This window comes from Macrobrachium rosenbergii, chromosome 4 (assembly GCF_040412425.1).
Source record: "Macrobrachium rosenbergii isolate ZJJX-2024 chromosome 4, ASM4041242v1, whole genome shotgun sequence".
NCBI lineage: Eukaryota > Metazoa > Arthropoda > Malacostraca > Decapoda > Palaemonidae > Macrobrachium > Macrobrachium rosenbergii.
The window spans coordinates 30350026-30362957 of NC_089744.1; the positions used below are offsets into that span (position 1 = coordinate 30350026).

At 39.0% G+C, this 12932-nt stretch overlaps 1 protein-coding gene across 1 annotated transcript; it reads left to right on the forward strand.

The window, feature by feature from the left end:
• The first annotated feature begins 8849 nt into the window (after positions 1-8849).
• Positions 8850-12357, forward strand: LOC136832014 (uncharacterized). Its single transcript, XM_067092502.1, has 5 exons — positions 8850-8999; positions 10050-10117; positions 10541-10593; positions 11333-11346; positions 11710-12357. Exons 1-5 carry the CDS (start codon positions 8985-8987, stop codon positions 11947-11949), a joined length of 390 nt encoding a protein of 129 aa, XP_066948603.1. The 5' UTR covers positions 8850-8984; the 3' UTR covers positions 11950-12357.
• Positions 12358-12932: the final 575 nt, after the last annotated feature.

Here is a 12932-nt window from a genome sequence, read left to right on the forward strand (position 1 = left end):
ACAATTAATTGCGCCTAATTGTGTGATCGTAACGGCAATTTTCTTGTCCACGATTATGTTCACCACAGTTATAGCAACCCCTTTTGTAAATGTTGTTTGTTTCAGTGTTGCCATATTGAGAATCTCGTATAGACTGTGTATAATAAGGTAAGTCTATAATTTTGCTTCTTGGACCGAAAGTAATGAGGTGTTTTTGTTTGCCTAACCTGCCCAGACTCGAACGCTCCTCGATTGTTCAAGAAAGAGAGAGAGAATCTATACAAAAATCACAGACAAGCAGAGAGAGAGAGAGAGAGAGAGAGAGAGAGAGAGAGAGAGAGAGAGAGAGAGAGATAATCTATACAAAAGTTACAGGCAAGCAGAGAGAGAGTGAGCTTATACAAACATCACAGGTAAGTAGAGAGAGAGGGAGAGAGAAATTATATAAATATCACAGGTAAGCAGAGAGAGAGAGAGAGAGAGAGAGAGAGAGAGAGAGAGAGAGAGAGAGAGAGAGAGAGAGAGAGAACCTATGCAAATATCACAGGCAAGCACACACACACACACAGAGGGAGAGAGAGAGAGAAACTCCTCATTGGACTTAATACTGTAAGTTCAAGTTTCCCAACGTCCTCAGTTTCCCTTCAGAATTGCGTCGTAACAGATATTAGTTTTTCTTTATCAAACTTCTTGTCTTTAAAGTGACTAGGAACTCTGCTCTTGTTTTTATTTCCTTTGTACTGAGCTCTTTTTATTGTACAGTGTATGTACATTTAGTGTCGCTGGATTATAAGCCTTGTGACTTACATATAACCACCAAGCCATGACAAATCTAGGAATCAAAGAGGTCTCTTTCTCCTATATGTATGTATATATGTATGTATATGTATATATATATATATATATATATATATATATATATATATATATATATATATATATATACATATATATATATATTTATATATATATACATATATATACACACACACAAATATATACCTACACATCACTTTCTACTTTCTTTTTTTAGGGAAAATGATGAAAGTCATGAAAAATCCTCCCAAGAGAAAACATTCCACTCTAATTCTGCAAGGTGGAAAAATTGAGGAATTTTTTTTTTTTTTTTTCTGTTTCAGGAAGGATTTCTGTCAAATGGTGAAATTTTGACGCCCTTGTGACGTCAAACTATAGTACGAGTTTTGTAACACAACCAAACCGACCACGATCCAGGAAACATGAATCAGAGACATCGTTGCCTAACCGGATTTTGTATACATTTTGAAGCACTAGAAGCTGCATAACAAGTTTAAGAAAAGGGCAAATTTAAAAGTTCTTTGTTATAAAGGTCTCTCTCTCTCTCTCTCTCTCTCTCTCTCTCTCTCTCTCTCTCTCTCTCTCTCTCAAAGGGTTGGGATAAAAACTTAGACTTAGAATCGGGCCTGTCCCGGCTAATCCGGCAGTCCTGGACGAATGGCGCATAACACACACACACACACACACACACACACACACACACACACACACACACACACACACACACACACTATTTCAGTGCAATGCTCAGTGCTCCTGGTTGCACAAGAGAGGTGTAATGTCCAGCAAGGAATTCAGTTCACCGAACAGCCTAAACACTTTATGGGTGGAGATGAAGATGGAGTGGGTGAGGCGGGAAAATTCCCTCGATAGGAGGAGGTAAAGCAACAAGAAAAAAAAATAATAAATATAGCTCAGACCTGAAGCGGCGGAGGTAGGAAGAAGCCTCTAGGTAAAAATGTTGTGGGGGGATACCTTGGCTACTAGTGTTGGGGGGGGGGAGACTAGGTTTTTGTGGGAAATAAAGTTACTCTTGGAGAACTGAACGAGAAACTGACTGAGGTCACTCCAAGGTGAGATTACCCGATCTGCTTAACGACCGACAAAATGTATCGAAAACCAGAGTGTACAGATGATGGGAGAAGGGCCAGAAGCCCTAGACTTAAAAAAAAAAAAATGAAGAAGAAGGAGAAATCGTCGATTAAGACGATAAGGCTTGGAAATAAAAGACAGGATTTACCAGGGAAATTGAAAGAATACAGAAGGCAAGAACAAAATGACTAACCTGGGGTTCACCGATGAGAGAGGCAAAAATAAAAACGAGAGTATAGATGAATTTAATTTATGAAGTTCAGATTAAATAAGCTGAAATTTAAATGCAACTAAAAAAATAAATACTCGACATGTATTTAAGTTTGAGAGCCTCCAAAGGCTGAATAAAAAAAAAATCACTAATGTAAAAGAACCACAAACCTCAACTGAGCAAGTAGCAAGGTTTTTAATCAAAGTAAAGGGAGTCGGAGCTACATATTGTAAAAAGGACGAACTGTCTGTAGGTAGTACCAATGCTCTGCACCTACTCGGTGTTGCTGCTGGCTTCCATGCGACAGCTAAATCCTAATTTGCATATGGTGTAATATGCACTGCTGAATGAAAAATGGACTGTAATGTCCTTGAAGTGTTCTAAGTAAGGAGTTTTTATTTCATAAACATGACGTCATTCCGCTTGCTAGGTATCACTCGACTATATACACCATAAATATATATCTCCATCTTCGTCTCCAACACCGCGTGACATAAAGGGCCTCTGTGAAATTCCGCCCCTCACGTGTTTCCTTTGCTCTGTCTCCCAGAAATTTCCATTTGTCTCCAGCCGTCCTTCTCGTGGTTCACATTCAAGTAGGTCTGGGTCTTCCAACTCTTCTGGCGACCACAAGAGACCAGTAGACCTATATCACACACTTGAGCATTCAAGATACCCTATAGGCAACACGCAAAGCTGATGAAGTTGTTCCAAATCAAAGTCTGCTTAATCTAGCGATGCTTTACACCTATGTTTCAAGAATCCATCATGGTGGTGTAGAATAGGAGTTCTATCTACGTATGGTTATGTGATATACATTGTATCTCTCTTAGCATTTTAGTATACGCATTATCTATCTACGTATGGTTATGTGATATACATTGTATCTCTCTTAGCATTTTAGTATACGCATTGTATAAAAAAATGAGAGAGAGAGAGAGAGAGAGAGAGAGAGAGAGAGAGAGAAATCGTAGCCTGTGGAACAAAGGAGCTTTTCATGTCTTTCAGAAAATTACAAAGTAAACTCATGAAAGGGCAGTTACCTCGGTAACCAATGTCTGCTATGACCAGTCAAGTCAGAAAGTATCTTGTGAAGCTTTTTGTTATTTTCGACGACGAATAAGCTGGTCCGCCGGGGAACTACGCCGATCGGGTATGTCCCGGTGTCAACATGGGTGAGGCTTCAAGCACCTACTGAATGTTGTTGGGCTTTTATGCAATAAAACTGGTTTCACTTCTGGTCTTGACACAGAGGTAGCCTATACGAAAGTGCGAAAATGCACAGAACTTACCTTTCTTTTCCCTTTAATTTCTTTTCCCTTTATATTTCCTTCTTCAGGATTTTATTCATAGCTGAATTCTAATCTCTGAGTTTTTATTTTTTATTTTCAAATAAGTTTCTATCATTTCACCACAAAATTTGTTATTTTCAGGTACTAGAGCGGAGATTTTTTTTACCAACTGACAGTCTTCGTAGCCCTCATGTGCTTCTGGAGGAGGTTTTGATTATCTGAAGATCAGAGAAATTCCTTTCTGTAATACCACCTGCAGCAGGTAGAGTGACGATCAGCTTTGCCAGTTTAATTACTTCAGGGAGGCCCAAACAGAGTTTAATTTCAGTGATGATTGTCTTCGTAACGAAACCAGGGTTGTCCCTGGACTATGAAGAGCGTTTAAACTATTATTAAGTTTCAGTAATACCATTCTTATAACATCCATTGGAAGCACTGGAATGAGAAACACTTAGCAAACTGACAGCTAAAGAAGCTCCTTTATAGTACAGTGGAGCCAGACCCAGTTTTTGCTGAAACGATTCATGATAAATGCGTATTTTATTCTACAGTATTGTCTTGTATGTCCGAGTTTTTATTTTAATGCTTATTTGTGATGCACTAGTCATGGTAGCATATTTACTTGAGTGGAGCATATACTTAACTAAATATTGGTGGCAATATTAAAGTGCCATTATTTCAATAATCTTACATACCACTACGCTAAAAGCAAAGCAAACAGCGCTCTTAGCATGCCTTCAGCATTTGCCACTAAATATATATATATATATATATATATATATATATATATATATATATATATATATATATATGTGTGTGTGTGTGTGTGTGTGTGTGTGTACATACATATGGTACATACATACACACACACACACACACACACACACACACATATATATATATATATATATATATATATATATATATATATATATATATATATATATATATATATATATATAGAAAGGTAAATAGATATATATACAGAGAGAGAGAGAGAGAGAGAGAGAGAGAGAGAGAGAGAGAGAGAGAGAGAGAGAGATTCGTTACTCAATGATTTTGAAAACTTTTTGTATTTTTCTTCAAGTAAATTATACGTCCATGTGAATGATTTCGCATGAAACAGTAAAACAGGCTCCCACCAGTACCAGAAGTGCATTTGAAACAAAAGATTAGATTCCAAGTTACGAGAAGCAATGCAAAGCGATTGGTCTGGCTATAGGCTGTTGACCTAGAATGAATTTATGTAAGTATGAGCCTCTCTTTCTCTCTCTCTCTCTCTCTCTCTCTCTCTCTCTCTGTGTGTGTGTGCGTGTGCTGCGCATGTGTGTGCGCCATATCTGAATTTCTTTTAAATCCTTTCTGCTAAAGTTATTCACAAAGGGTCATGAGGAAAAAAAAAGAAAAGACATTTTTGTTTTCATTCTGCAGACATAGATTTATCATCTAAATACTAAACCCCGTTTTGGTAACCGAATTGTATATTGAATGATTGCCACTTTATTCGTGATGAAATCTGATGAAGTCTCTCCAAGTAAGACAAAGCATTGCAAAACTGCATTGAGGATCAGTAACCATTCATTTGAACACACCTAAATTGTAGGGTGAAAAATGATATATCGTATCTGCACTTCGGTAGCTTCCGGGCACGGTATTACCAGTTAACAAGTGATACCTCTGTGGTGACCTTGGCAATGAAACTCTTGACTTCTGGAAGGCATTATCTGCCCAGTCACTGGAGCAGCTTCTGGGTCACCACTGCAAATCGCAGCAATGAATAGAGAGAGAGAGAGAGAGAGAGAGAGAGAGAGAGAGAGAGTTTACACTTTTTACTGTCATGCCAAACTCGGCCAATCTTCAACATTACCACAAAATGAATACCCACTGTTCAACTGCATTAATAGATTTTTGGGAAAAACGAAAACTGTAAATGAAATAAGGACTACCAGCTAAACATTTACGAATATAAGCCCTTCAATAACCTGGCCATTCCAGGAAAAGTGAAACATACGAACCTTGTCATTCGAAGGCGTGTTGAAATATCATTTCGTGGTGCGAGAGAGAGAGAGAGAGAGAGAGAGAGAGAGAGAGAGAGAGAGAGAGAGAGAGAGAGAGAGAGAGAGAGAGAGAAACCTACACCAAATGTCATGTACCATCCAGATACTCATTTTCAGTATTTTTTTGAAATCTAAAATAAAAATAAATCTGGAGTATCCTCTCAGACAATAAAAAAAATTATTGCTTATTTCAGAGTGGCTTGAATAATCTGGACAAATCCTCATCTTTATTGGTATCTAGCAACAGGGTATGATGATTATATACATGCACATTCTGTATCTGTAATTCATCCTTCTTTCCACTGATATAAGACTAGTTTTTTTTTTTCATTTTTTTCCTCTCTGAATTATACCTATATCTCCCGTCTTTTTTTTTTTTTTTTTTTAATTTTTTGATCTCTACAGCACATATGTGTTTGTCAGTCTTCGATTTTTTTTAAAAACCTTTGCACTCGTGTTCCCAGACACCATCCATTCTCTGGAAGATGTGAAGTCCCAAAGCTCATTTTACCAATTCCCGAAACTCGCATCTGTAGGCTGAGGTCGCTCCACCCATGTTCGCCTAGCTCTGTATTTGTTGGAAGTGCAAAACAGAAGGCAACTTTATAGTCTTCAAACTGCAGTATCTTTGTGAGGGCATTAGAGGCTTTGATGACTGGTTCTAATCTTTAGAGAGAGGAAAGACCTCTCAAACTTGTGTTCCCCAAAGGTGCTTCAACGCTTTTCTCGTCGACCACACCCCCAAGGTCTCACTCCTCCTACGAGACTGGTAGGCGTAGCACCAAATGCAAAACATTATTGAGTTACGACGGAACTGCAGCCGTTCTAAAGGCAAATCCAGCTATTACTATTTCTATTATCATCTGATGTCTTCCCCCCGCCACCAGTTAATTCATCTTAGAGACATGGTCGACCAGGCTTAGGGCATAAATAGAATGATTTAACTTTAGATACTGATACCTAAGTCATCGTAACGCCCCCAACTGAAAATGGACGCAGTCTTCCTTCACTCACCTTTGATCCAGTACTTGCTACACAATCCAAGTTTGTATTTAAGAAATAAACAAGGTAAAAATGCGCCGAAGTTTCTTCGGCGCAATCGAGTTTTCTGTACAGCGTATAATGCTATATGAAACTTTTCAGCCACGTCCATGAAACTCCTAGCAGAGGCCCATGAAACTTACCCACGGTCTGGTGGTGGCCTCAGCCACGGTCCGGTGGTGGCCTGTGTCTTTGGTACCTATAGCGGTGCCAGAAGTACGATTATGGCTAACTTTAACCTTAAATAAAATAAAAACTACTGAGGCAAGAGAGCTGCAATTTGGTATTTTTGATGATTGGCGGTTGGATGATCTACATGGCAATTTGCAGCCTTCTATCCTTGGTAGTTTTTAAGATCTGAGGGCGGACAGAAAAAGTGAGGACGGGCAGACAAAGCCGTCACAATAGTTATCTTTTACAGAAAAGTAAAAGAGAAAAAGAATTCTAGTCTAAGGCTATCGGAAACCTTTAACAACAGAGTGATGTGAGAAGTCAGAAGAGGGCAGGAGATGTAGGAGCAAAGTTAATGGGCGAGTGACGAGAAACTACAGAGGTGAGCGAAAGAGAATGAAAGTGCTTGTAAAAAGGAGAACGTGAATGCGTGTACGAGGTTACTTATGAGGTAAATGAGGCCGAGGTTAGAATTGATTCAGGGAATATTGAACCAACTTTCATTTCTATGTAAGATGTAAGGATGCTAAGCGTTTATTATTTGTGTATTGTACATAAAGTAAAGATTTTTTGAACTAGAGACTCGAAAAAGATGTGGGTGAATGTTTAACAGACATGAAACGCTTGACCAGAGTGTTTTGAGATGGTTCGGTTACGGTTAGAAAATGCAGGAAGGGAGGGAGGTTGACAGAAAATAAAACATGATTTGCAGTCCTAAGATGAGGCAGACGAAGATGACTTACAAAGTGAAGAGAAATTTTCAGTGAGAATATGATGATTAAAGAATAACTACCGGTTTTCTGGGTTGGAATAAAAAAGAGCGTAGCATGTACTGTATGCTCGAGTCTTGCCTACGCTGATATCGAGGCATTCACGTTTCTCTTCCAGTAATGGGATCGCGTCAGGTTGAAGAGTACGTGGGTGGGTGCGCCTGCTGCAATCCTTGTTTCACCAACACCTAACTGAAAGGGTATGAATATAGGAAGGATCTTCGTATTTCTCCATGCAACCCCCGGGGACATAAGAATAAGGCCGAAAAAGAGAAGACGAAAAAGAAGAGAATAATATGAAGGTTACTAGGCCTGCGCGGGAGTCGAGATCACTTGATTCACCAGCAATGGTGACCACACCCTATCAGTATTTTTTTTTTTTTTCTTTTACTGCGAAGATTCTCCGATTCATCCTCTGTTGTATTTTGTAAGATATTTACTGCTCTGATGTTATCTTAATGAGCAGTTTCTGATGTAACATGATGCATTTCAGTTCTTTTTATAGTTTAGTTGTGATTTTCACGTTATAGAAGGTAAAAACCAGCATTTCTTAACCAATGTCTACGATAGCATTTTTTTTATTATTAACCGGTTAATGTAAATAAAGATCATGAATTTTCTTTCATACCTTAATTCTATGAAATGGCTTATATATGTGTGTGTGTGTGTGTGTGTGCACGTGTAGGGAGAGGGCCGACTCTAACAAAAACTCTGAATGCGTAAAGAATATAAACGATGCATTCATGCGTCGGCCATTTTCCTTAATGGCTGACGAAGACGAATGTAAGGCAAACTCGACGACCTTAAACTTGACCAAGAATCCCAGCAGGTCTAGATCTCGGCAGAAAACCAAATTCCACGACGACTCTTCTTCACGCAATCTCCAGACGACGGGATCCACCACAGAGGGAACTTCTGTCGCTATAAAAAGTAGAATGCGAGAGCTTCGATCACCGTTTGACCTTTCGGGACGAGACTCGAAAAATCCCGAATACATCGCGGTTACGTCCTCAAAGTCACCCCCCTTTTTTTATTATTATTAATTTGTATGATGCAGCGATTCCTCCTTGCTTTTGGGTTTACTGGTTTTTCTGTCCTTCTTTTTATAGTGTTTAATCAGGAAGCTGATGACGCTAATATGGTCATGAATAAGGGACAATAAAACAGGGTTGTTACTAATTTCACCTTGCTGTCCGGAGATTTCAACGCCAATAGAGTGATCTGTCACATACAAGATTTTTTAAGCGCAACGCGTGACGCATCGTAAGAAACCAACGCCTCGCCCCTCGGCAGCAAAAGGGACAAAAAGGAGGAGGCTAGAGAAATAATAATAATAATAAGAAGAAGAAGCATAAGAAGAAGATTCGGGAAATGAAGAAGAAGAAGAAGACGCGCTCGTCATCCCCAGTAACATCTCCAAAGATGAGCAACGAAGGGATGAAAAAAAGTGAACTGGTTTCCCGGTCGGGATATATAAACCCAATCGGCGGCGCTACTGCATCAGATTCCTTACGAGAAGGAAAAGCGTTTGACCTCCTCTTCTTTGCGTCACAAAATGAAGGTCCTCGTCGTAAGTATCACGTGAACCCTACGGCTGTCAGAGACATATTTCGTACTTCTAACTTTTCCACAGAAATTAGGATACACCAGTGACATGATTTAGTTTACACAAACATTTTTGGCATATCTGTGAAACATTTTTAAGGCCGTGGTTCTATAGTTTTGTTTTTATGATTATCTTTTTATCTTAGTTGTGAGTACTTCCTTACATTGGTATAGTCAGAACATCGAGTGCGATTTTAAAAAAATGGCAAACGATTGACAGTAGTAATCTGGGTGTTTATGTTTTCAAAAGTTAGAGGGACAGAAACTGACTGACATGAGTGTGGATATCCTAAAGAGTGACTTTGGAATGTAAACCATACGTTTTGAGATTATATGGTAATGCGTACATGCAGACACTATTGTCCGAGCTATATTTAGACGAATAAATGCTTATTATCTTATGCATATTATGGGATAACCTAGAACCGGCATACACACGAACAAACACCTCACCTTGGACTCAACAGCATATCAGTGAGACTCAAGTTTGTGGATTTTGCATTGAAGGCTGCAAGTTTTTGTGTCTACTATTATTCAGCCGAAAATCTACTGTAGATTTTTGGCTGAATTATAGTAATGATACAAAAAACTTGTAGACTTCACTGTACATTTTTGAATGACAAGAATTTTGGTGATTTGAAGGTTTGCAGATTCCATTGTAGGTTTGTAGCTGAACGGAATATGAGTCTGGTTTGTAGGCGTCACTATAGATATTCAAAGGGACAGAATAAAATTGTCGGTTTTCAGTTGCAAGGCAATAGATCCTTAGTGGAGCAGATATAAGTACTGTATACACAATTTTGTAGAATGAGCCGTAGATTTTTCCGAACCGAATATTATCTCCATACAATCCTGTAGGTTTCACTGAAAATTTTTGCTTGCTTGCACAGAATAACAGTGCCTTTAAAGTTGGTGGATTTCAATGCCCATATGTGACTGCACTGGCTATCAGTGGAACTCAATTTTCGAACATTTCAGTGTAGACATATTGAGGGATTTACCTATTTCCTTGCAGGTTTCCCTGATGCTTGCGGCAGCTGTTGCTGCCTTCCCGCAAAATGGGAGATACGTCCTCACCTACGAGTAAGTCAATGACAAACTGTCCCATCGGAAAGCAGCAGGCTTTTTATGATCACGATTTTGTATTGATTTTCATTTGAATTGGAACGAGTTTCAGCCTCATTTTCGAAACCAGCAGGCATTTCGATTTTTTCAAATTGCGATACTTTTGTTTCAGTTTTCAGCTTGCAATGCTTTTGTTTCAGTTTTTCAACTTGCAATACTTTTGTTTCAGTTTTTCAACTTGCAAAAAAAATTTCAGTTTTTCAACTTGCAATTCTTTTGTTTCAGTTTTTCAACTTGCAATACTTTTGTTTCAGTTTTTAAACTTGCAATACTTGTATTTCATTTTTTTTCAACTTCCAAATTTGTATTTTAATTTTTTCCAACTTGCAATACTTTTATTTCGAAGCTTTACTAATTTTTATAACATGGTTTGTTCGACAGCAACTCTCTAGAACGCGGTGTGCCGGATGTGTCTCTGGAGTGGATACCGTCAGGTGAGTCACAAGTGTTCAGTGACAAATGACCTGTGACAATGACGTCTCTGACAGCTGACCAAATAGAAGTTGACAAGGAAAATATCAAGAATTCCATGAGACGAAGAAAATATAAAAGATATCTGAAGAAGGGGGGAGACAGTAAAGGAAACGAAAGGAAGGGGTGTAGACGTAACATCAATTTTGATTTCTAATTAAAAGAAAAAAAAAAGCCAAACCGAGCACGTAAGTTTCTACACCAGACTTTGAATGTTGTGGAGATCTTCAGTGTGCAAAAGAACTTGTGACCTGTGATGAGTGATTAGATTTTGCGCTAATCATTTGGGTTCGAAGCTCGTGGTTACAGACTCATTTGAAAAAGTGTGAGGAACTCGAGAAGTCACAGTGCCTATCAAAATTTCACAATATCTCAGGTCAAAAAAATGGCCCGCAGTTATGTAACAACATGAAGAGTTTCCATCACCGAAATATGCTCCCCTGAGAGTTACTACATTCCTGAACATCGACTAAACATAGTTATTTGCTCGAACGAAGTCATACCAAAATATACAGACGCGCAGACGGGATGCGTTTCGAGCCTAACAGAAAAGAATTCGTAGGATTTTTAGTGTATATAATTGTATACAAGTAACATATAAGTGCATATAAGTAATATGAGTCTCTATAAGCAGTAAATGAGTCCAGTCGAGGCTCCAAGAAGCAGTCGATACTCATCTTATTCCTGTTTTTCTTCCCACAGGTGTCCCCGGAGGGGTAAGTAGGAGAAATGGTGAACTATCTGATTTTGCATAACTGCTTTAACCTGCTCTGATAGCTCAGAGGAGCTTCCGCTTAACACATTAGGGCGTATTCAGGTAAGTTAAAGGATGAGTACAAACGAGAGGAAAGCGTATGACCAACAAAAATGCTGGAACACAGGCAAGGAAATAAAAGTTTTCTTTAAGTGACAAGGGTATCAGATACTACCCCAAAGGTTTTGGTAAATAACAAATTAAAAAGAAGAAGAAAACGAGAGACGGAGGGGCAGGGGGAATTGTTAACGTAACAGAGATTCAGGGAAAAAAATTCAAGCATTCACCAACACACTATGACACCATATTTCACATTTCCCCACAGATCGCTAGCACCAGATCTCAGAAAGTTGAAGACCTGAGGCGCATACTCAACTCTGGCCTGATGGACCTTTCGGACGAGTTCGTCCTCAGGACGATCCTGAACAACCCTGAGAAGTACAGCCACCTGCAGTACTACGTCAATCACTCTGGCGAAGTGAAGTTCATCCACCCTTCCTCCCCGGGGAGCAACTTTGGTCCCGCAGAAGGAGCCGCCGGTGGCGTACAGGCAGTGAAGAAGTAAAGGAATCGATCGAAACGCTTTTCAGTCTCTGTCATTTCTCACTATAAGTTTCGCCCCAAGTATGCTGCTTTGGCGGTTATGATGATTACCACTGACATTAAATTTAGCCCTCTTACTCAAGCTTTTTTTTCGGTCAATATTTTACGTAAACTCAGCTTATTCTTCAGCTTCTTTTTGTCAAACGACGAGAATCTGTGTTCCTAGCCATTTGCTGTTTCATTTGAAACGGCGACTTCACGGGCCCCCATTAAATCAGATTTACTTAAAGATCTTTTTTTTTTATTTTATTTTTTACGTTCTGGGAATGTCTATTCACATGAATTACTGAATCTCATGTCCTAGAGAAAATGTAGATTGCCAGCTATGTTATTGTAAAGACTCGGCACAGTAAACATCATACTTATATGAGTAGGTCGTTTCCTTTTAGCTTCAACATCATCCCTCACTGAACGAATTTCATTTTGGTATCATGCCAAGGATTCTTGATATAGAATGGAATAAAGGATTCAGGCCAAAGGCTAAGTGCTGGCACCTGTAAGGTCATTCAGCACCGAAAGGAAAATTGAGAGTAGAAAGTTTTGAAAGGTGTAACAGGAGGAAAACCTCGCAACGTTGCGCCATGAAACAATTGTAAGGAGAGAGTGGATAGCAAAATGGAAGAAAGAGCTATGGATGGAGGTACAGTAAAAATAATTAAAGGGGTTGCAGCTAGGGACTGAAGGAACGCTGCAAAGAACCTTAAGTGATGCCTGTGCACCTACTGACGGCACTAGCCCCGACCACAATGTTTAGAAGACACCATACTTCCCTAAACTGTCGTCTTCAGTAGCCAAGATGTGAAATATAAGGCCATTACTAGTTGACTTTGATTACCATCTGTCAAGCTTTTTTTTTTTTTTTGAACACATACGTACCCTTCAAAAGCACAAAATGTATCGTGAGAAAGGCATGTTCATACCAAAATACCCATTAAAGGATTATAC